General features: G+C 48.6%; 1 protein-coding gene across 2 annotated transcripts; it reads left to right on the top strand.

Annotated features, from left to right (window-relative positions):
* Positions 1–5,461: 5,461 nt before the first annotated feature.
* On the top strand, positions 5,462–20,691 carry SLC17A2 (solute carrier family 17 member 2). Of its 2 annotated transcripts, none has more exons than XM_033093867.1 (12): positions 5,462–5,589; positions 10,009–10,119; positions 11,350–11,561; positions 13,228–13,461; positions 13,537–13,624; positions 15,532–15,618; positions 16,890–17,008; positions 17,098–17,259; positions 17,746–17,878; positions 17,970–18,117; positions 18,878–18,968; positions 20,022–20,691. In XM_033093867.1, exons 1-12 carry the CDS (start codon positions 5,553–5,555, stop codon positions 20,154–20,156), a joined length of 1,557 nt encoding a protein of 518 aa, XP_032949758.1. In that variant the 5' UTR covers positions 5,462–5,552; the 3' UTR covers positions 20,157–20,691. The 2 variants fall into 2 exon arrangements, with proteins under 2 accessions (XP_032949758.1, XP_032949759.1); XM_033093868.1 differs by lacking the exon at positions 5,462–5,589 and adding an exon at positions 5,801–5,963.
* Positions 20,692–24,519: the final 3,828 nt, after the last annotated feature.

The following is a 24,519-nucleotide window of genomic DNA, read 5'->3' as shown; positions in this document are numbered from 1 at the left end:
GTGGGCCCAGGGAGAGACCAGTAGGAGCTGCCCACCCCCACCCCACCCCCTACCCCAGTAGGAAATGCCTCCCCTCCTATCAGTGAGGCTGGGCTTGGCCCTGTGAGTCTGGGATGCAGGAAAACTGGAGACCCACAGCCAGTGGTTCAACGGAGTCTCCTTAAAAAAGATGTAAGTGTTTGTAGGCGTGTATTTATGATAGAAAAACACTGGACGCAAATTGCCTGCTAACAATAGTAACATGTTAAATAAGTTAGGAACCACTGCATTGTTTTATTTCTTTTTTTTTCAATTCTAAAATTTCCATTTTCTTTACATCTTGTATTTCTTTACTAGGATTTATATATCTTTAGTCATTTCAAGAACATTTGCAATTGTTGGAGCATTTTTTTTTAAATAGCTGCTTTAAGTCTTGTCAGAAAATTCTAACAAATTGTCACCTAAGTACATGTGGCATCTGTGATCCCCTTTTCCCACATGAGATGTCGCCATTTTCCCGATTCTTCATACGCTTCATTCTTTTGGTTTGTATCCTGATCATTTGACTATTACCTTATGAGACTCTGGGTCTTGTGTAAATACTCTTGAGAATGTTGGCATTTTTTTGCTTTAGCAAACACTCAACGTCTTTAGGTCCAGGCTGTGTGTTTGCATCAGCTTTCTGGGGGTCCTTTCAGTTTGCCAGGCTTTGCAGTGCTCTTCAGATTTGTCTCCCGCGTGTGCCACCCAGTGGCCAGTCAGTGGTCATTGTGTGTTCATCGTTCCTTTCTCACTTCTAAGGTGCAGTGTCGGTGGGATACGCGCAGCACTGCCTGGGCTGGGACCCAGGGTCCTTGTGCATCCACGTGGGGCTACCCTCCCAAGCCCCTCCTTCTTCAAGATCTCCCGGGCACTTTCAGTTTCCGGGCCTCCCTTTGAAATCCTTTTGGCCAGAAAGCTTTGACTGTATTTACTCCACCATGACTACAGAGAGAGCGCGGGGTGTGGGTGTTCATAGCATGGCATTTTGAGACCACAGTTCCCCTGACATGAGATGAAGGTTCACCCCACTGAGCATGTCGGCTGTGGGGCCGCTTGCAGGCTGGGGTGGGAGGGAACAGGGAAGAGAAAAAATGTGTGGGTTTGTCCCGACTCCCACTCTTTCTGAGTGAGTGTGCGTGTTACTCAGAATTCAAACTCTGAGGGCGGTTTCAAGGCAGAATAAGTACAGTATCTGTTACTTTTGTAAACAGAAAAATACATAAATAAATAATACCAGTTTTTTGGTGTTTTTTTTTAAAGAGACTTGGGCCAAGATGAATATAAAAGGCATTCTCCTCTACTTCAAACACAAAGCCATACTAGGTAAAAGATACATAGAGAAGGGAAGAAGCTTAGCAAACCTTGAAAACAATATAAACATCTCCGTAAGCTGGGAAGTAAGGGGAGACGCAAAGCTTTGCATAAAGCTGAGGCTACAGGCCTATGGACCCCAGGACCAGGAGCTCTGCACAGAGTGTGGGGACATGACACCTGCAGGGGAAAGAAGACAGAAATGATGACTACTCTGTGTAAGGACATGGAGCCAGAGGCAGGCTCACTGTTTGAGTGTGTGTCTGGCATGGACTCTGGCTCATGTGTGTTATTTATCTATTGCTGCAAAATGAATGACTAGCAACTTAGCATCTTGAAACAATGCATGTGTGGTTTTGCCCAGTGTCTGTAGGTCTGAATTTTCGGGCGTGGCTTAGCTGGGCCTCTGCTTGGGGGTCTCACCTGGCTGCAATCCAGGTGTTGGATGTATCTGAAGTGTCGTCAGAGGCATGATGAGGGAAATATCCACCTCCAAGCTTCCTCGTGTTGTTGGCAAAACCCAGCTGCAGAACTGCATTTACATTCCGTGTGTGTGTGGGGGGGGGGGGTGGTCGCCTCTGCTCCTAGAGGCTGCCCACAGTTCCCTCCCACGTGGTGTTTCCCTATTGCAGCCACTCACTCCCTCCGAGCCAGCAAAAGAGAGACAGAGAGAGCAAACCTGTGAGGAAGACGGGGCTAAAACAATACAATATAATCAGGGAGGCAACATCCCATCACCTTAGCCATTTTCCATTGGTTAGAAGGAGACCACAAGTCACACCCACACTCAAGGCATGGATGTAACAAAGTCATAGAGGCCACTTTAGGGTCTGTCTGTCACATGCTGAAAGAGGCTGCAGACCTGTCTGTGCCAAGTGACGTCCAGGGCTATGCACCTTCGGAAGAAGTAGTCCTGGGAGGTGGGGGCAAGTCGGGGCTAAGCCCGGCAGTGGGACCTCCGTGAAGCTGCCTACAGGGCAGAGTCTGGACTGTCACAGGGCGAGACCCGGAATACTAGGGTATAACCTGGCGTGGCTCTGGAATACGGATCTTAAAATGCAGTTCCAAGCAACACAAAAAAGCCTTGGGGAAACCAGGGAGACAGCAAGCATGGGCCCAAGGTAATCAGCTCTGAGGAACAAGATTTTAGGCGCACCTTTCCTCAGGTCTTTCTGTATTGTTTCAAATTACGTACAAAGAGCATTTATTTATTTTGTATTCAGAGAAAGAAAAAACCCAGTCTGACTTTTAGGAAAACCCAAAACACCCAGATAAAAAATTCCAGCTCAGAAAACAGTGAGAAATCTGGGTGAGGAGTCAGGAAGGGCAGGTCACAAAGGCGTCACACGTAATACTCAGGGGCACGGACTCCGTCTGTGGTTCCTGTGCTTCCTCGGCGCAAAGCCATATGGAAACAGAAGCAGGAGTGGGGGACAGCATGCAGAGGCCACAGGAAACTAGAAGCATTTCTCTGAAGTGCCCGTTTTACGCAACCATTCGGGGAACATGTTTTTATTTGCTTTAAACAAGTTCAGTCAGATGCACCATTTGCACGAATTTTGAAAGGAAAATGAGAGACTTGACAAAGAATCTATGTATATGCCAGGCTGTCTTGTTTTGCTTCTCCAGAACAACTGTGTAATTAGAGATAATCCGCTGGAAACAATGAAACAACTGGGAATCACTCGTATGTTTTAAGCAGCAGTGATCAGGTTTACATTTTCAGAAAGTTTGGTCTAAACTAAACATTGTTTTAAACTGTTGCCTAATTTCCTATGATAACAGTGTGTTGCCGTATGTTCACTTCTCCCACTGATGGGCCATTAGGCGATTCCCAACCTCGTCTAGTTTTTCTTCTGATTCTCACTGCATGTGTTTATTAATTCAGAGGGTTGGTCTTTTCATGACATTAGGTTCTCCCACGCAGTAAAATAGTTCCACATGATCCGATCCTGTCTTATGCCCTTTAATTAAATTTCACTGATTTTTTTTTTCCTTTGAGTCACACTTTTTTTGTTCCTATAATTTCTAAAAACTTTATAGTTTTTCTTGCTGGAGAACAATAAAAACTTTCTATTTCCATTCCTGGCTGATTATTTCTGCTGCTGGGAAAAGCAGTTGATTTGGGGGGGAAAAAGAAAAAAAAAGTGTGTCATGTTTCTTGTCAGTCCCCCAAAGTCCCTTCATGCCTTTGTATTTTAATTTCCAGTCCTGTGGAACAATTTACTTCCCCACACCAGCCCTTGTGGCTTTGCTCTTTCTGGAAGGTCCTTCCCAACATTATGACTCACTCACCCTACCCCTGCAGACCGAGCACGGCCGCCTCCTACAGGAAAGTCCCCCTCTAACCCCCCTGGGCTGGTGGGTCCTTCTTTCTTCTCTTCTAATGCTGTTTCTTTTTATTCCTTCTCTGCCTTGGTGTCTCATTCAGTGGACCCTGAACTCTGTGGAATCACCAGCCAGGCCCTAAATACACTGCTCTTCTCAGAAGCTATGCAGCACCACATCTGGGATGTAGTACATTCTCACAAAAGGACTGTGGGCCTGGACTGCTCTGATTGGAAACAGCTGCTAACACCAGGACAGCGAGAGCTCCCTTTCTGAAGGATATCTGATCTTTCCTGCTACGTTCCTCTCGATATTTACAAATAAGTCAATATATGTGCTCTTTGAGTGCATAGCTCAAAGGTGACTGAACAATACTTGGTTATGTGGAAATCACGATGGGGATGAGGGACCCAGACCAGCTGCAGAAATCTTGACTCCTGATAGCAAGTGTGACTCAAGAATCCAGCCATCCAGTAAACTAACGTATACGAAATACACATTACAGGCCAGATACTGTGCCAAGAGCTGTGGATATAGCGATTCTCAAAATACACAGGGAGCTTGCCAAATCCAACTATAGGATTACGCTATTTAAACAAAACGTGCAGCTTGAAGAACATCGTCTGAATCTGACTTGTGGCATTGGACACTCTGCCCTTGTCACAAGTAGTTCTACTCAGGGACCCACTCTCGGCTCCTTACCCTACCAGGGCCACTGCCCGCTCATGCTGTGCCTTTGTGCAAATTAGAAGGTGTCACACCTTTTCCCGGGCAAATTGATTAGGCAAAAGAAGTTCTCATTTGTCCTCTTTTTAACTATTGTCATTGGCTCATCAGGCACAGGATGACTTTACAATAAATCAACAACCAGAATTTTCAAGTAAAGGGAGGAAAGAACTGTTGTTTCAACTCCCCGCTACTCACCCACTCCTGAAAAGTGGACTGTGGTCAGCTGAGTAATGCCCCCCAAGGATGTCCACACCCTGAGCCCTGGAACCTGTATTCGCGTTACCTCATAGGGTGAGGGGACTTTACGTATGGGATTTAAGTTAAGGATTTAGATGGGAACACTATCCTGGATTTCCCAAGTGAATCCAATATAATTACAAGGGTCCTTATGAAGAGGGAGGCGGGATGGTCGGAGTGAGAGGGAAAGACTTGAAGACATCGTGCAGCCTCCTTTAAAGACGGACAAAGGGGCCGTGAGCCGAAGAACGCAGGTGAGTCCAGAAGCTGGCAAAGGGAAGGACATGGGTTCTCCACTGACACCCCCAGAAAGAGTGTGGCCCTGCCAACACCTTGACTTTGGGGCCCATCGAAACCCAGTTTGGACTTTTGACCTCCTGAACTGTAAACATAAATGTGTTGTTTTAAGTCACCAAATCTGTGTGACCCTTATGGTGTTCCTCCATAACTAACATGGAGGAACCGAGAAGCTAAGCTAGAGTGCTGGCTGGTTCCAAAAGGCTTTTGGGGACCAATGGTGAGACAGGGAGATTCAACTGAGGCAGTTTGAAGCTAATAAAGCCGGAAGGACGGACCCCAGTTCATTTTATGAGGGTCGGGAATCAACCTGGGAAGACCCAGTAGCAACCAGAGTCCGACACGTAAGAATCAAAACTGGGACACAAGTTCAAGAACCAGGCGTGAAGCAGAGACTAGGTTAGGAAGGGAGGGCTCAGGGCAGCTTCAGGGAATATCAGAGGCTGTGGGCACCAGCGGCTTATGGAAAGCCTACCTGACGTAACAGAGCCGCTGCCGGGAAGGAACGCCTCTTTCCCTGGAGGACCTCCCACCAGGTAGCAGACATACCGCATTTAATCTGCCCAACGATACCATGAGTCCTCACCCTTGCTTGACCGGTGTAGAAACCAGTCCAAAGAGGCTGGGTGATGTGTCCGAGGCCACGGAAAACACTCGGAAGTGAAGGTGGGTTTGACCTCAGCTCTCTGTCCCCTCAGCCCTGCTCTTTCTTCCGCACCACGCCACCTTCCTTTCAGGAGAAGGTCTTGTTGACTTTTTCAGTTGTATGCAAAGTTCAAAGCAGGAAAACATGGTGTCACCTTTGGAGATACTCATTCTGTCAGTGAGAACTTCCAAATAAAGTTAAAAATTAAGCAGCAAAGCCAGACTCGGGCTCTGCTCTGAGAGTGCTGGAGCCAAACTCACTGCTGTCTGACTGCCACGTGGCCTGTTATTTATCCTTGTGAAACAGCGGAATTGTTTGAAAGGGGAGAAGGGACGGCAACAACGTCAAGGTAGCATTAGAGTCTAGGGCTTAAGACACTGGTTTAATGGTGAAGGTAAGTGCTTTTCTTCTTTCTGGGTCAGGTGCAGATGATAATAACTTACCCATCAAAGAGCTATTAAAGGGAGGGAAAGTCAGAGGGAAAATACCAGCCGCCTAAGGACCTCCATCTGGTTCCAGAACAAAGGAGAGACTTCTAAAAAAGGTAATCGAGTCAGTCAGGAGCCTAGAGCCAGGCTTGAGAGGCCACCAGTGCCAGGGACACTGGGGACAATGGTCCCAGCTCTGAGGATTCCACGAGCATTAGCTGTGACACCCTGGTGAACTGGTCGGCCTCTGGCTGTGGAATAAAATCCTGGACCAGAACTTACAAGGTTTAGGTTTGGGGACTGGGGCTAATGAGCCCTTGGAGATTTCTCAAATTGTCTCTCAAGAAAAGGAGAATATGAATAAAGGTGTGGGTAAAATCGACGGTGAGAAAACATGTGCGCTTGTGGAGATCGGCTGGTTTGTGAGCTGAGGGAAGGTGCCCAGAGATGGTGGTTAGGGCTCGGATGGGAAGCCTGGGGAAAGACTCAGGGAAGGTGGCCACAGGCAGGCACAGCTGGGCTCACGTGGGCCTGGAAGCCGTAGCCTGAGGTTGTCACTCGGAGGAGAGGTGCGTGGGTACTCCTGACTATCTCCTGACAAGCCAAGTTTTGAGGTCCCCACGGCAGTGCCCCCAGCTGCCCCTGAAGTTTGGCATAGCCCTGCCACCTAGGATTGCCCACTCTTGGTGCTCAGTACACTTTTTGTGTTTCTTTCTTTCCATGATTAAATTCATAAATGAAACGACAGCATGATATATATGACCGACTGGAATAATTGGCTTTATTTCAGAACGACCAGCCTTTCAGAAAGGCAGACAGGTGATGAAAGGAGTCTCAGTTTTACCAACACAGAAACGGTGACTTCTTCCCATATTCTGGGATATTTGTAGCAATGAATCCGTTCCTCATCCGACTCGTGGATTCCAGCCTAGAAGTGGATTCCACTTTTAAAAGGAAAAGTTTAAAGCCCATTTAACAATCAGTCAAAATCCTTTTTGTAGAGACCTAGTCTGTTTGCTGGAAGCCTGCACTGAATCACTGCAGAGGCCCACGTGCCCGTCTGCTAGTGTTGCCGCTGTTACCATCAGTCGCAGTTTTCGGCCTGTAGTTACCGCCTCACAACGGTCCCCTGAAGTCATAGTGTCCCGTTTTCCCCAGGAAACGAGTAAAGCTTGGGGAGCTCATGACACCTGCTTTACTCAGACTGTGAAGAGCGTAAAAGCCGTAGGTCCCGAGACGCCCTTTGAACAGCAGGTTCATGCTCCTTCAACTACAGGTAACATTTACCCTGAGCAAACGAGGGGCCTCAGCCAACAGAGGTGATGCAAGACAGGCTGGGTGTCAGGGGAGACCTAAGAGTGACAGAGAAGCCATCAGAGCAGAATAGTGAGTTTGACACTCAGCGGAATAGGAGGGAGAAAAATAACTCTTCTTTTGCTTATGCATAAACCATGTTGTCTATATGATTAATTGTATATCAAATCACAACTCCATCGTGTCAAAATTACCTTTAAAATGTAGCATTTTCCTTTAACTTAATTTCACTTCAATCTTCTCTGTCTGTGTATAGCTCTGACACTAGGGTTCACTGTTTTACAAGCGTCAAGGGGAAGTTCCCTGCCAGCATTCTCCGCTGGGCTAAGACATTTCACTGTCTCTAAAGCACATCGATTATGCCAGCACTCAGGCTCCGTCATTTTATATGCTTCTGGGATTATTTCAGAGAAATAGTTTCCATTATCACGTCCCAGAAAGACCCTGGTTGGAATGGTTTGACAAGTCCGCCTGCTCTGTGTTTGTCTCATGGAAAGGAAACAGGGAAATTAACAACTGAAATCAGCTATCGAGACAAAATTCAGAGGCGCGTTTGAAACCGTAAAGCCGAGGTAGGGATGGCAGCAGAGGGCAGGGGAAGGACAGCTAACGTGACGGGTTTGGGATATGATTTCACCAACAAAACGCAAGAGAGAATCGTCGTTTTTATTCTTTGAAATATTCAGAGCTCAACTTGGAAGCATTGTTTCACCACCCAATTTCCTTCTGGGATACAGGATTAAAAATTTAAAGTCATGCATCCCTCTCAAATACTGCAACGCAAACCTACCCTGTTCTGCTTACAGAGTGCTTGTGCTTAAAATGTGAGCATAAGGGGAAGTCGGATTAACGGAAAGGGCGCCATCTGGGCTGCCTGGAAAACCCCGTGGCTGGAGGCAGTTTGCGGCTTTCTGCACACCCATCTTCTCATCGATAAAATCCACAGCCTGGCCGGAGGCCCTCTGAGTCTCCTTCAGCTGCAGAATTCTGTTTTTACAAGGTTTAGTGGACGGGTTGGTGGGACAGATTTACATAGAGTGGGAGTGCTTGTAGTTGTATGGGGGGTTCAGGAGTTGCCTCCAGCCAAGTCTAGGGGTTGCACATAATGAGGGGGAATCAAACAGAAAATGGCCCAAACGCTGGGTCAACCCGGTGTCCATCCAGCTTGCTTCAGCTGGGATCCCAGGGTGGAACGCTGGGCTCAAGCCCTGGTATTCCCCCATCCTAGCGAGCCTGATGGCTTCCCAAGATAGAGAACACACAGCGTTTCCCGGTGCTGACTTTCTCCTGTTAGCAACTGGGCGTCCAGCTGGGGTCATGGGGATGAAAATAGAAACACTCACAGCATAGATGGGGAGATTTTCCCAGAATTCTAGAGACACGTGGCAAGCAGAAAGCCCTCCTGACCATGGTCAAGAAGCCTAATTATTGTTTTTTCAAAGACACTTAGCTTCTTCTCAATATAAGATGCGTATCTACTAATTGTAGGGGGGGAAAATACCACTTGGTAACTGGAAAATCACAAAGGCTGATGTGACCACCGTAGCTGGTAACCAGCCTGTGTGAGTCTGTTTCTCTGTCTGGGGTCCTTCACGTAACACAGGTGTAGAGCCTGCTTTGCACGCGAGAGTACAAGCATTTCCCTAATGTCATTCAAATCTTCAAATACATCATAAGAATCTATTAAAATTGCCACACTTTTATTGTTAGGTTACTTTCTCTCCCGTACTGTGCTGTGCTAACTAATACTGCCAAGGAATCTGGGGGCAGAAGTCCTCATCTGGATCTTTCTTTATGAGCCTTTGTCCTAAGGTCATAGCTTATGACCACCCTGAAGGGGGCGGGTAAGTCTTACTGAGTTTATGTGCAGAAAAGATGCAAAGCTTTGAGTGAGGAAACAGAAGCCCCGTCCGTGTGTTTGTCATGGATCTTTCTGCTTAGAAGTGGCTGCAAAAGTTAGAATAGTTTTAGGGTGAGGATTGTTCCTAAAAGAAACAAGTGTATGTATCCCCAAAGAGAGTTTGATGGGTGCACAAGTATCAAGCATGTCCCTTTGGGGTCATGCATTCTCTTTACCTGTCAAACGAGCAGGAGTTATTCATAATTATAGTGGAAAGCCCCCCATCCAGTATGATTTTACAGATGATTTAAGACCTTTTCAGCCAATGAAGTATCCAAATTGTGTGTAGCAAAGACAGGAATCAACCTTTTCAACCTTTAAGGGTAATACATACAAGTGTTGCACAATGTCATCTTTCCTGTTCATAGATGACACCATGTAGCGTTCCAATTGTACGGAAGGGATACAAACATGGTCAGAGTGAAAGGGAAGGCTACTCCGGGACCTTCATCCTCAGCTTTTGTGCTGAACTTAACTTCCCTGCCCTTTGACCCACCTCCAGCCATCGCCGTCCTCACCTTTGCACAGTTTTAGGTGGTTTGCACTTTTCTCATTTTCCTCTTGCAGCACTGCTCAGAAAGGACAGGAAAGGAAATGGACGGGTAAAGAATTGGAATGACATAGGTGGGACTGACTTTTATAAGAAAGCCAGACTTCCTCCGGAAGCACTGAAGGCTGTGCTGCCAGTGGAAAGCAGTCTGTGTCGAATCACAGTTTTCCTGATGCTGAGGGAAGGACACCACTTGCATGAGGAAGTAGTTTGTGTGTCAGATTTTGGATTGTGGTTCTCCCCGCAGATCAAAGCCTGTCGCGGTCAAAGAGATTCAGGGAAGAGGGGGACCCCATCACAAAGTGCAGTACCGTTTCCAAGAGCAGCCAGATGGAGGAGAAGCCGTCCACCAGGAAAGGTAAAGCCACCTTCTGTGTTTGCCGCATGCCTGGTGGGAGAGCGGTCCCTTTTTCTCCAGTGCCCCTTACTCACCCTCGCCCCCATCCTCCTGCTTCTATCACACCCTTGTTGTAGAGACTCTCAGTGTAACATTGGACCAGTGCCAGCCCCTCATCCTGTCACCTCTTGCTTCTTCCATGGGGAGCCCCACTGAATTTTCCATCAGAAATCAATCCTGAGACCTGAGGAATGGAAAGAGTCTTGAAAATGTTACCTTAAACAAACCCCCAACCTATGCATGACTTCCTGCTATAATATCCTTGCCAAGTGGCTCGCTATTTGTCCTGAGCTTGGAAACCGCAGGAATGGAAATACTTATTTTGCCGGCCACCTATCCCTGAGCCAACTGGCGGATAAAAATGATTTGTGCCGTTACATTTTTTCTGTTCCTCCACAGGTTCTGTCTTTGTTTCTCTTTAGTTCCAGTTCTCCAAATATGGGGGAAAAAAAAAAGTTGACTCCATCATTCATATGGGAACCCTTTCAATATTGGCCCACTGTTCCACTTCCTGGGGACTTTGTAAAGAGAACGTGTTAACCCTTGTAACATACTGAGAACTACCGCAGCACCGTGTCACCTACAGACTCGTAAAAACGCTTCTGTGAGTTAATTGTTGGAAAAGCTGCACACATGTGAAGGCACAGCCAGGGCACACACAACAAAAATGTTTCCGAGTGAATATTGCCCTAGGAGTAAGTGGAAATGCTCCTTTTCTCTCTCTCAGTTATTTTAAAGAGAACTCTTGCACGTTCGATCACCTTCATTCAAAAGCAGCTAAGTATAAACTTTCAAGATTTATGGTAAATAAATATGCAAAACATACGGGACCAGTGACTTGCAGCTGGGTTTTGTCACGGCTCTGCCACCATCTTCCCCGTTCTCTTTATTGTGGAACAATGTGACACACCTGCCCTCATTTAGGTTTTCCCTTATTTGTCTGTCACCTGCTTCCCACCCCTCTGAGATAAAAAGGCTCTACAGGCTTTACTTGATGTAAGATCCCGGATTCACATCATGAAGCCACCTAACGGATATGACAAAGGAGGGTTGTAGTCGTGGTTGTTCTGGTGACAAAAGACAGGGGGACTGTGTGAGGTCCCCTGAGGTTGGTTTGGATTTGACCTTGGCGGGAGCGGAAAGGGGCCGCTTCAGTGGGCAGCTCGGGGCTTCTCCTGTGCCGCCCCCTAGGTCCGGGTTTCTGCTCCCTGCGCTACGGGCTGGCTGTCATCATGCACTTCTCAAACTTCACCCTGGTGACGCAGCGCGTGAGCCTCAGCATCGCCGTCATCGCCATGGTGAACGGGACCCGGCACACAGCTCTGTCCAACGTCTCCGCAGCGGAACCTGCGGCTGACGCCCTTGAGGACCCCGGCAGACCCATCCAGGAGTTCAACACAAGGGTAAGGGGAAGCGCGGGGAGAAGGCGGCGCGTGGCTGGGACGGAAACCGCAGTCCCACTGGAAGACTTGGGTCTTCATTCTGTGGCATCCAGAAGCGCACGTTTTTTAAGGACAAACTCAAAAGGATTGGGATTGTTTTTCTCTGAGAGATGGTTTACCTCTGTGATAATGATCTTTCATTGAAGTTATTATAATTACAAGGTGAGAGGATAGAGGGAAAGATTGTGAAAACTGCTAAAAAAAAGAACAGATGACTGGGCGTCTTCCGTGCAAAGCTCGGCACTGTCTCAGTGCGCCTTTCTGCCTGGCCCTGCAGGGCTCTGCGCCTGCCAGTGTCCTCCAGCCATTTGCCAACTCTGTACGTTATTGGCGACAAGCACCAAGGCCGGTGACTTCCACCCCTCGCTCTGCAAATGAATTGTGTCCCATGGAAAATCAACTGATACTCGCTGCCCCCTGCCCCCAGGGGAATAAGCCGGTCTTGCCATATATTTAAATTCAATTTCAGCATCACTCTCTACTTACATGTGCAAATATGTGGTTCTTGGAGCTCTCCTTTGGACCAGTTGTAACTTCTTACCAACTCTCTCATTCATCAATGAGTTAAAAAAAAACAAAAACTATCACACATTCACTTTATATTTGCATGAGAATCACGATTATTACCCTGTTTAAAAACTTTCCCTTGAATCTGTCCTTCACTGTGCACTGCTAATGTCACCCTCACGTTTCCTGATTTTATCACCTTGGACCCAGCTGGTTTTAATGACTTCTCTGCCTCAGTCTTTCTTCCGTCATTCACTCTACACACAGACTCTCCCATGCTAAGGGTCCACAATGCCGTCAGGGTGCCAGACTCCCGTCTGCTCTGAGCTCAGCAGAGGCCTGGCCAGTTCCCCACCCTGCCACAGCTTTCCAAGAGCTGCACGTCCACTTCTGCTGGTTTCTTCCACGAGAATGAATTCTCCAACTTCTCTTTGTACAAATCCCAGTCATGCTCCAAAGGATGGCTCAAATACTGCTCCCTGTTTTACTGAGGTTCATCCTCACACTTGAATTCTGATAGGAATCGTGTGTGTGTCTTACATTATTTATAAACAAAATGTTTCACATTTTATGTATTTTGGCACTTTACGTCAATTTGTAGCATGATGCCCCATGTCTAGGGACAATGAAACAGTTCCTGGGTTTCGTCAGAAGAAGTCTGTGACATCATTACGTGCAGGATGCGGTGTAGACAGCCGGCCGTGGTTCCCTCGTCTCCCTTAGGGGCTGTTTTGATGAGAGCGCCGTCAAGTTGTGTCTTTCTCATTCTTTCAACGGAGAGTCAACGTGTCGTCTACCTTTCACTGAAGCAAACTAGTTTGAGGAAGCTCTTCCCCAGATGAAATTCCTCTCAGCCTCTCATCTTCATCTTTCTACCCTCCGTCTGTGTAATTATTTCTTTATCTCTTTCCTTCTTCATATCCTCTGTTTTTGCTTTTCCCCTGAGAGGAGGGAATTCAGGGTGTACTTGGTCGCTTGTTTGGAAAAGGTGGAATATCTAAGTTAGATAAAAAATAGAGAAAAACCAAGTTTGATGCTGAAGAGTCGGGCCCCAGCAACCCCGAGCAGCTCTGGCTGAGAAGTCGACTTTCCTAAAGCGTTTCCCGTGTCCTCTCCCCAGACCTCCGTGTACACGTGGAGCCCAGAGACGCAGGGTGTCATCTTCAGCTCCATCAGCTATGGCATAATACTGACTCTCATCCCAAGCGGGTACTTAGCGGACATATTCGGCGCGAAGCAGATGCTGGGGGCCGGTCTGCTGACGTCCTCCCTCCTCACGCTCTTCACACCCCTGGCTGCTGACCTTGGAGTGACCCTGCTCGTTGCCATCCGGACACTCCAAGGCGTGGCCCAGGTATTCAGATACCTCCTAACCTCCAGCATTCCCGAATTGTCCAGAGATCAAAGGTCTCAAAGATTTTCCTTTTAGGGAATGGCGTGGACAGGTCAGTTTACAATCTGGGCCAAATGGGCCCCCCCACTGGAACGAAGCAAGCTCACCAGCGTTGCGGGGTCAGGTAAGGGGGCACGCGTGGGTCACAGCCCTGCGGCATCTTTCTTGCTATGCTGGCGGGGGCGGGGGGGTTGGGAGGGGACTAAAGTGACTCCCCCAAATTCAACAACGTAAGATGGTTGCATAACAGGAGATGTGTTGGCCCTGGAAAGCCACTCAGGCTCAGAAGCAGAAAGGACCATTGTCTTAAAGAAATGAGAAAAGCATTGCCGGAAAACGGGGAGACCTTAGAGAATTTGCATAAGTAGAAAAAGATAAAGTACCCTGTACACAGGCCAATTTAGCTAAGATTTACAAGTGAGAATTGAGACTGTCAGAATTCAGAGTGGTACGGGAGAAGCGAGGCTGGAAGCTGCAAAGGAAGCATTTGAAGGGCTCACGTCACTCCAAGCTATTCCGTGTTCTCAGCTGATCCCTACAACCCTCTGGTGTAACTACTATTTTTAACTTGCAGTTTACAAAGGAGGGAATTAACATATGCAGACAGAGATTAAGTAAAATGCCCCAGTGCTAACCCAGTCAGGTGGTAGAACGGGATTTGAGCCAGGCGGTGTGGCCCCAGAGTACACTGTCCGTCACCGCCACCGAGTGTGCTCGCTGGGAGGACAGGACAGCTTCATCGCTGCCGTCTGCCCGCAGATGGCCCTGAGGGTGCACACTAGACCACACGCTGAGGTGCCCTCACGCCTCTCGCTCCGGAGTCCCACGCACGGCTGCATCCGCACACGTTTACTCCCCAGCTACCCTGCTTCCTCTGCAGCTTTCACCATCTCCTCAATCTGCAAATGCTCCCGGCTGGTCTTCCCTCTCCTCCAGCCTTGTTTCCTCCAACCGTCTGGCTCCATCAAAGCCACGTGGTCTCCCTGACGCACACCTGGGCATGTCTGTTCACCTGCTCGGGGTCCTTCACTGTGCTCTTCCATGATGCAGATGAAACTGACCTCCTCGCTGCCTGGATACAAAGCTGCCCTCCCGCGTGCTCCCAGCCGCTTTTCCACCCAACGCCCGGCTGTAAGCAGGCTCAGGCCCCAACCCAACACTGCACTGGCTCCTCTCTGGCCTCACTTCACTGGCTCACTTTCCTGGAGAGTCCTCTGTTTTTGCCAAAGCTCCAGCTCCTTTTACCACCTACTGCTTGGCTCACGTAAACAGTTCTTAAATTTACCATTGGTTTTAATTTCCCCTCATGTGTTCTTTCATAGCGCATTGTGGGTTTATTATATTTATATTCTACAGCCTTCTTTTTTCCAAATCGTGACCCATTGGAGGCAGGTCACAAAATCAATTAAATGGGTCAAAACCAGTATTTAAAAATAAAAGTAAATACAATTGAATAGAAAATGCTGGAGTGTATTGCACATGGTATGGCTGAGTGCAGGGTTTTGAAACTTGTTTAAGGGGTGTGTGTGTGTGTGTTGCCATGTAAAATGCATTTCTTATTGTTGGTCTCTATAAAATATGTTCAGACTCCAGGGTCTACGTCGTACTACACTTGTAATAATTTTGTTCACACTTTTCTCCCCAACTTGATGGGAAGTTCCTTACTAACTGGGAGACTGTTTCTTACTAATTTTTGAAAATTTTTCCTTTTCTGGTCCCAACCTCCTGTCATACCTTGCCAGAATGTAGCTCTGATTATAAGGAAATACAGGAGTGCTGTGGTTGCAGGGTTTCTGTGACAAACTAAGGGATGTCCATTTGGTCACGCTGGTGATAAGGAGCATTAATGTGTCAGGAGGCCGGTCATTATTATTAGTTCTCATGACCTCACAGGGCTTGTTGGGGAGATAAGAAAGACTCGTCACCAGTCATCCCCAGCCTGCCACCTCACAGAAGGGACTATGTCCAGGGCGGCCACTCGCTCCCACTTCTCTGGTGTCATGAGCGTGTTTTTCTCCCTCTTCTCTTCAGGGGCAGCGTTTGGGTCCTTCATCATCCTCTGTGTCGGGGGACTCATCTCCCAGGCCTTGGGCTGGCCTTTCATCTTCTACATCTTCGGTGAGTCGCTTTCTCTCAACTCTAATGTCTGCGTTTCCCAGGCACTCATCCCCATGCTTCCCACGTGACAGGAAAAGTCTTCATCAAATGGAAGGTGATGAAGAATGCCGAGCCTTGGTGGCTTTCTTACTCTAGTCCGGGGCACAACCATGCACATCGCCGACCTCTGAGAGGTCAGGAGGGCAACCTCTCTACCCCATGTCTTCTGTGGAGCCTCTGCCATGACCTCTGATATGCCAGGTCTCCTTCTGCATGTGGTTAGCATATCAAATTGGTAAAGTGGACTTGAAACACTTTGGGTGTGTCTTCGTATTTCACTATAATTATTATGTCTGCCAAGATGCACTTAACCTATCCCCTGCCAGGTGAAACGTGTAAAGCTCCACATAAAGGTACCTTTCCCTCTGGGGACCTCCAGGAGTTATGCCATAAGATTGTGTAATTATTTATTTTCTCCATCTCCACTAGACTATGAAATGCTGGAGGTATGGAGTCCATTCTATTGTACGCTATACTATCATGGTTCCTGGCTATAGCTTTATAAATAAATGGACGGACGAATCCAGTAATTAGAGGGAATTTAAAGAACGTTAGTCCCCAGAATCTTTTAACGCAGAACCTTCTTCAGATGACACATCTCAGCAATGAGACAAGTTTCTGTTCTATTGTTATAACCAAATGGTGTCAATAAGGTTCTGGCTTGGATGGCTTTCTCAGGAACGACACTAATCCCAGGTCGTTTTTGTCCACATACGTAAATCAAGTACTGTCGAGACATATTTCTTCTGGAAATCCATCACGGATGTGTTGTTTGAGTACAAACAACACTGTTCTTTGTAAATGTGTTGGAGAATTTTCCCTTGCTACACTGATATTATGGCAGGTTGTTTCATGCGTGTATGGCTACTCTCTCCTTCAGTCCCGACTCTTCAGATCTTTGCAAACTAAGACAATGATTTGTGTAGTAAGAAAGTGCCGCTAATGACATCACACCGCCACTGGAGTTCTAAGAGTAATTAGCAGTACGATGGCACTTCCACACTCATGTTATCTCCAGAAGGCTCGACACTGACAAACGGCAGTCTGTCTGTGAGAGGACAGCTTTAGTTCAAAGACATTTGTAGAACAATCAAAACAAAGAAGTGGGAAAATTTAGGTCCTTGTGGTGGGTACCCGTGTGTTGCGGGGAGGCGTGCCACGTCAGAGGAAAGCCCCCTCCCCCGCCAAGCTCACAAATCAGCCTGAAAACTGACTGGGTCCCGACTTCCCAGGTGGCATCGGCTGTGTCTGCTGCCTGCTGTGGTTCACTGTGATTTATGACGACCCCAGGCATCACCCATGCATAAGTGTCAGGGAAAAGGAATACATCGTGTCCTCGCTCGCTCAGCAGGTACCATGCACCCCGCTCTCTGTGACCTTTCTGGAGGAGGTACACTCTGCCTCTGCCAGTACCCGTGCTGATGACATATTTCCTTTCAGCCCACGTCTCCTAGACGATCTGTCCCCATAAAGGCTATGGTCAGATGCCTACCACTCTGGGCCATTTTCACGGGGTTTTTCAGCCATTTCTGGTTATGCACCATCATCATAACGTACCTGCCGACGTACATCAGTTCTGTGCTCCATGTTAGCATCAGAGATGTGAGTATGCGTCTGACACTTGTATGCAAATGACAGTGACGATGAAGGGAGTTAATTAGTCCCGTGCTGCTCACTGCCTTCTGGCTTTGCGCACAACCGGTTCACCCTCACGATGACCTTGACAGAGCCACTGGAATGATTCCCACTGAACAGCTGTGGAGACAGGGCATAGGGAGGTGAGGTGACTTGGCTTGGGTCACACAACCTCTGAGTGATGGAGCTTCCGCGATACGTGCTCTGAACGGCTGTGCCACACTGCCACCGCAGCTGATCCCTCGGGGTCCCTTAGAAATTAATGTCACTTTTCTCTGGAGATCAGGTAATGCAAGCGCTGGCCGTCTTCCCTGAGACAGCGTCCCTCTCATGTGGAGCAGGCTGCTGATTCCCTTAGAACCATCCACGTGGCCGGGGGATGGGCTGGTGGCCGCTGGGTGGCTTCCGTGTCCTTGCATCTCTGTCCTCACTGTCCCTGCTTCCTCTCGTCAGAGCGGCCTTCTGTCCTCCCTGCCTTTTGTTGCCGCCGCAAGTTGTACGATTCTGGGAGGTCAGTTGGCAGATTTCCTGCTGTCCAGGAATCTTCTCCGATTAATCACCGTTAGGAAACTTTTCTCGTCCCTCGGTAAGCATGGGCGTGTGGGCTGGGTTAGCCGATTCCTTTGGCCACGCACGGTGCGTGCGAGAGGGTGCCTGATGGCGGGTCTCCTCGCCAGGGCTGCTCCTCCCGTCACTCTGTGCCGTGGCCCTGCCTTTCGTGGCTTCCAGTCACGTGACCACCGTTATCCTGCTCATACTCATTCCTGGGACCAGCAACCTGTGTGACTCGGGGTTCATCATCAACACCTTAGATGTTGCCCCCAGGTAAGAGCTGTCCCCTCCCCGGCCCCTCCGAGGTGTCGGGCCTTAGTCTCCTTCAACAAGTCCTTCATTTTGTTCATATATGATCAACGGTGGCAGAGTAGTGACAAGTAATGAGAAACGTCAGCGTGTGGCCGTGACCGAAGGCGTTTTAGAGCAACAGCTTCCCGAACCCCCCTCCCCCCACCTCCAAGACTGGCCTGTGCTCTGGGAAAGGGCCCACATGCATGTGTTTGGGGACACGCCCAGTGTTGGTGATATCAGCACACATTTACGCATGTGCCCTCCCCAAACGCCACGTGAAGGACCTTCACGTGCACCCATCCGGTCCTCACAGCTGCATAGGTAGGCCCTCTCCTTAGCCTCACTCTACAGAGCAGCCTGAGGCACAGGTCACGTGCCTGCCCCACGTCACTCAAAGGCAAAGGCGGGACTTAAACCCTGGCAGTCTGTCCCACATCTGGTGTCCTGTCCACACACTGCCAGCCGTGCCAAGCAGCCAGGTGGGAACCTGACTTGTTCCCCGGCAGTGGCCTCAGTGGTAGGTGATTTCAGGGTTCGCAAGTGGACACTGCCCCGAATGTCTTCAGGTGAAGGAAAACCGGGGTGAGGCAAAATGACTTTGCCTTTGGAGCTGAATTGCGTTCAAGTCGAGTTGCTTGAAAAGCCATCTTTCCATATAAGAAAAGGCTGCTCTAGAAAGCTTTCTATGTGGAAAAGCAGCTTTCTGGATAAAGCCACCCATGCAATCATCTCCCCACAGATACGCAAGCTTCCTCATGGGGATCTCCCGGGGATTCGGGCTCATGGCTGGCATCATCTCCTCCACGGCCACCGGCTTCCTCATCAGTCAGGTGGGCCCTTTATTGACCATCTGCGCGTGGCAGGTATCGTTTCGGGCACGGGAGACATGCGTCCGAGGATGGTGTGGTCTGGTGGGGAGACACAACTGCTCTGAATCCGACTCTGGTAGGACAGGGTCCCGGGGGCAGATACGCGCAGAATGTCTGAAGATGAGTAAAGTTAGACTGACGGTAATGAGCAGTTCAGGCAGAGAAAACAGCAGGGATGGCTTCCTAGAGGCACGAAAGCATGAAGCAGTTCTTAGTCACGGCAGAGTGAATGACACGCCAAGGAATGGTAAGAGGTGAAGGCAGGCGGAGGTTATGAACAGGCGGTTCAGATTCATTCCAACTTGAAAAACAGCACAAAATGGAAACACAAGGGTCCCAAGGCCAGTTTAAAGGGAGGCTAAATTACGGTGGAAAGAGGATGACGAGACAGAGCAGGGCGCATGGCCGTGAGGCTTCTCAGCGTGGGAGGGGGCAGGTAGGGCAGAGGGGAAGGCAGGAAGGGCCAGGCTGAGACGGAAGGACCAAGAGAGGCGACTTACAACAACATTTTCATTTTGTTTTCAATATATCTTTATGTGACCTAGTTCTGGGTTAACAGTGACTACACTGGCAGAGATGAAGTGTGACGGGCTTGGCAGGGGAGGTTGTACAGGCAGACCCGTCACCACGTGATGTCCTGTCACTGCATGATGTCCCTCTCATTGGCTGTTGTGATGGACGTCAACAGCCTGAAACAAAGCGAAACAGAGAGAACACAGGAGGAGAGCTCAATGACGTCATTTGAGGCATCATTTTAAATGAGTGATATAATATTGTCACGAATGTTGAAATCCAAAAAATATTAGTGTAGGTGAATTTGTTTGGGTTTAAAGAAAAATCCATCTCAACCTGGAACCGTGTCCATCTTGGACTGATTTTCTTTCTAACAGTTTCGTAAAACCTTCTTTGATAACTTAAATGGCTATTGCCTGTTATTCTAATATTGTGACACACAAAATGGACGATTTCTAGGATGGTGGGGAAGGAACTTGTGAGACTGTTGTTTGCTTGCAGGATTCTATGTCTGGCTGGAGGAACGTCTTTTTCCTGTCTGCTGCTGTCAACATGTTTGGCCTGGTTTTTTACCTCACGTTTGGGCAAGCAGAAATCCAGGACTGGGCCAAAGAGCGGACCCTCACCCGCCTCTGAGGACGCAGAGCTGCAGACTTAAATGGAGACCCGACCACTAACTTTTCAGCATTTTTTACTTGTTGTTCTTTCTTCATAGTCTGCACCACAGGCTAAGCAGGTCTCCACTACAGTGTGTGTTAGACTTTCCTGGGAAATCTCTAAAGCAAACGGACTCATGGGCCCCAGAGATTCTGAATGAACTGGTGTGGGGTGGCTCCCAGACACCACCAGTGGTCAGACACGTCCCAAGGTTTCTAACAAACAGCCACGGGTGACCACTGCTGGACAAGCATGAAACACCAATTCCCGTTGCCTTTGAGTTTTCCTCTTTGGAAAGTGCTGGATGAATAAAAATCTATATGAGGATCATCACGGAGAAGTACCTTCGAGGGGCGATTATAAACCCAGAGACGATGTGCTGGGAACTGCAAGCCTGTGTTAGAGAGCTCAGCACAGAATTTCAAAGCTGTAATCCACACAATTAACATTTTTATTATTTTTTTATACATTGTGAAACTTGGATGTTTATTTATGTGGGTGAAATTCTATTAAAGTTCACCTGCTAACATTAAATAGAGCATTTCTACATTATTTAGATTAGGATTATATCCATCAGGCAAAATAGGTATTTACTGGTCCTAAATAAATCCCAGGAGATCAATGGCCAGGAAATGACCAGGAAAGAATGGAATAAATGAGGGTAACTAGAAATCGGGGGAGAGGAGACAGAATTGGAAAGCTTGCACGGTGAGGGAAGGCCATGTGGGCACTTCCAAATGAGACAAAGAGATAGTTTGGGCCATATACTGGGAACTGAAGGGAGATAACGGAAGTGCCTGCAAATGAAATGACAATTTATATGGAGGAAAACAATACTGACAGCACCACAGGATGGGAGAAAACACATCACCTCCCAGAGAAGCTCCTTTTCAGCGTAGAAAGGGATCGCTGATGTCTTCATGGTTTTTTTCTCTCCCTGAGAGTCTCAGACAGTCGCTACGAACCGGACAGGGTCCATTCTGGCTCCGAACACGTCAGACATCCCCTCAGGTGTCTCCACACACAGACCAGACTCCGGGTTTGCCCACCACTGTTCTAGAGGAGAAATTCCTACCACATTTAGACGCCAGTGGGCCACAGGGACTGGAACCTCCAGTCTCCTACCCACATCAGCGGGGGTTTTCAGGGACACAGCATGTCAGGTCCTGCAGGGGGTGCTAAGGTGAGAACACTCTGGCTCTGCCTTCCGGGAACTTACAAGGTGGAGAGAAAGGAGGGCTTGCAGAAAATGAAAAGAAGGAAAAAGGAGGGGGCAGTATAATGGATGGACATATTAAATACAGGGGAAAAGAGGAAAAAAGAGGCAAATGACTTAAATGCAGGCTTCCAGAAGAGAAATTCTAGTGGTCTGTGACATGACGAGGTGCTCCGCTTCATTCAACCTCAGAGAACTCAAAACCAAAGGCACAGTGACAAAGCACTGTCCACAGAGCGGATGGATAGAAGGGAGGCAGGTGGGAACCAGCAATGGGGCACTGCAAGGGTGAGCAAACGTTAGGATTTCGGGAGCTGCTTAGCAATATCTCCTAAAGCTCACACTTTGCAACGAGAGGCATTTGGCTTAGAAACGCACACGTGCATTCGTAAAAAGGTGGGCGCTGGCATTCAGAGGCGCACTGTCTGTAAGAGCCCAACAGGAGACACGCCAAATGTCTGTGAACGGCAGCGTGAGGATGTGGGTTATGGTCCATCCACGCAGCCCTGGGAATAAACTGAGCACGGCACGCAGCGGCACGGGTGGGGCTCACCAGCACAACAGCAGCTGAAAGGAGACAAAGACCTTTTAAAAGTTTAAGCAGAGTTTTTGCCAGACAAGACTATCCTATTAAAAATCAAGTTAGGGGTTCCCCTGGGGCAGGGCGGAAGCAGTGGGGGTGCTTCAAGCAGGCTACGGGGTGCTGGTAATATCCTGCTGCTTCACTCGGTACGAGCACATGGGTATTTTTACTTTGTGGAAAGCGTACATTTGCGTTTTGTACACATTTGCATGTGGAAACATGTAGAAGAATTTGAAAGGTTGGAGGGAGGACAGAGTGGCCATGGGAGACCTCACTGAGAAAGTGGCGTATGAGTGGAACTGAATTCTGGAAGTTAGTAAGAATTGCTAGACAATGGAAAACAGTATGTTCCAAGCCAAAGAACTAGCCTGGATGAGAAGAATGAGTAATAAAAATAATGACACAATGGTAGCCAACATGTGCGGCGTGTTTAATTCTTCACGACAACCCCATGGGGAGGTAGTATTATTGCCCCCATTTTGCAAAGGGGCAACAGAGGCAACAAAGATAGCGCATAGTAGGCCTGAGAACCCAGGCAGTCTGGTTGGACCTTAAGGATCAGGAAAACTTGGAAGACGTGACCTGACTCTTCTCAGGAACTGAAGCGAACGATGATTCTCAGGAATCAAAGTGAACGATGATTTTGAGGACGACAGAAACGGATACTGCTGTGGAAGTTGCCACCTGTTGGCTTTCAATACCGTACAGGGTGCTAGAGCCTTCTGAATGTGTGTACCCAGCGTCTTAAGAGAACTTGTAGAGAAATAGCCCACCGTTGGGAGAAACTTTAATCCCAGCTTAAGCCTTACTTTAGTCACAATGGCTCCACTTACAAGATAGAAGATTATCATCTGGCGTTTGACTTCAGACGAAGGCTAATAGGACTAATTAATTCAACGCTTGCAAAACACAACAGGGCAGACACTGACCAGGTGTGTGGCGCTGCACAGGGAGGCAGGCTGAGGTCAGCCCCGCCCATCCTACAGGTGGCCCCGTTTTCTCCTACCATCAGATGCTCAGCTTATCCAGGATCCTAGCAAACACAGCACACCATTTTGAAGGGCTTGCTGTCAGCGGGCAGTCTCCTGGACATGCTGTGCGGTGAGGGCACTGGACCTGGATCCTTGGTGCCCAGGTCTCCCATTCTCTGGGGTTCCTGGTGCCTGGAAGAACCCTGGCACCTCTCGTGGGTTGAAGGGGCTCTCCTGCAGGCTTTCCTACTGAAAACGTCCTTCTCTGGGGCTGGGCTTTCCTCCGCTTCCGTTGGATTTGTTGTCTGGTAAGTGATTTGGCTCTGACCGTGTCACTGCACTGGCTTGGCAGCTCTTGGGTCATCACCCGGTTCCCCGCGGGAAGGACGTCACAGCCTCCTCCCTACTTACGCTCTGGTTTCAGCATCGCCATTTCTCCCCTCACCGCTGCGGTTCTTTCCTCTGCCCCGTGTCTTACTGGCTTCCCACTAACCCCTCCGCTCCCCAGACTTGTGTCTTCCTTGCTTGTCGTCACCCCACACGTCCAGGAGACCTGCACGCCTTAACCCTTTGCGAGCATGAAACCCTGGGACTCGGCACGAGTCACAGTGTCGACTCCCCAAGTCCAAAGCCAGCAGCCTCTCACACGTATTTTCCATTATGCATGCTTTCCCACCTGGAATACTCTTCAGGCAAACAGGTAGAAGGTGGAGGCGTCTGGACATACGCTCAGCCTGTGCTGGTAAGACTACGCAGGGTCTCATGTGCCAGACAGTTATGAGATCCCCCCACAATACAAATATCAACTTAATTCTCTATGCTCTATGCTCTCTAATAATTCTCATCACTGAACATAGCAAGCGTTCTGGCTTTGGGCAGGATTTTGGCTGGAGGCCGCTCTCAGGTCCTAGGGGCTGCCCACGGTTCCTTGCCATGTGGGTTTCTCCAACTTTCCGCATATTCCATCAAGGCCACAGGGAGAGTGATTAGCTTCAGCTCGCTCAGAGGGAGTCGTTTATAATGTAATGTAACCAGGGGGTGGTGTCCCATCACCTTGGCTGGCTGGAAGCCATCCTCAGGTCCTGCCCCCACCGGAGGGGCAGGGTCACACAAATTTGTGAATACCATGACGTAGCCATCCCTGGGGGTCACCCTAGGGTCTGTCTGTCACGTCAAGTTACAAATCAAGTCTCCTGGATTCTGATTCATATTGAATTCTTCAATGTAAACTGCCAGTTTCCAAAGGCCATGATTCATAGCATAAGTGCCCTCTTCCAGGGGTTAACTACTGTGTTTTCAGGCTATTCATTAATTTGCGTCCTCTCACATACAGTCATTGGAAATATTTAATAGCCAGCATGGCCCTGACACCACTCTCTCAGATAGACCCACAGGAACAATTCATTCAGATGACACAGGAAACAGGATGTTGAAGGACATAGTGGCCTGTAGTCCCAGGCTAAACCTCTCGAGGCCTTTCAGTCAGTCTTTCAGCAATCTCCGTCCAGGTGTCTGCCCTACTCACCTGTGAGGCCTTAGGCCTTGGTTTGCTGGCATCCCTTTCCAGAATCT

This window comes from Rhinolophus ferrumequinum, chromosome 22, assembly GCF_004115265.2.
Source record: "Rhinolophus ferrumequinum isolate MPI-CBG mRhiFer1 chromosome 22, mRhiFer1_v1.p, whole genome shotgun sequence".
In the NCBI taxonomy this organism is placed as follows: domain Eukaryota; kingdom Metazoa; phylum Chordata; class Mammalia; order Chiroptera; family Rhinolophidae; genus Rhinolophus; species Rhinolophus ferrumequinum.
The sequence above is the reverse complement of the archived record's forward strand: the minus strand, read 5'-3'. Positions and strand labels throughout refer to the sequence as shown.

Excerpts from the sequence above, each read along its gene's own strand:
- SLC17A2 (XM_033093867.1), top strand. The coding sequence starts at position 5,553 with ATGTGTCCGAGGCCACGGAAAACACTCGGAAGTGAAG. Across the intron at positions 17,879-17,969 it reads GAAACTTTTCTCGTCCCTCG|GGCTGCTCCTCCCGTCACTC; the intron begins GTAAGCATGGGC and ends TCTCCTCGCCAG. Across the intron at positions 18,118-18,877 it reads ACCTTAGATGTTGCCCCCAG|ATACGCAAGCTTCCTCATGG; the intron begins GTAAGAGCTGTC and ends ATCTCCCCACAG.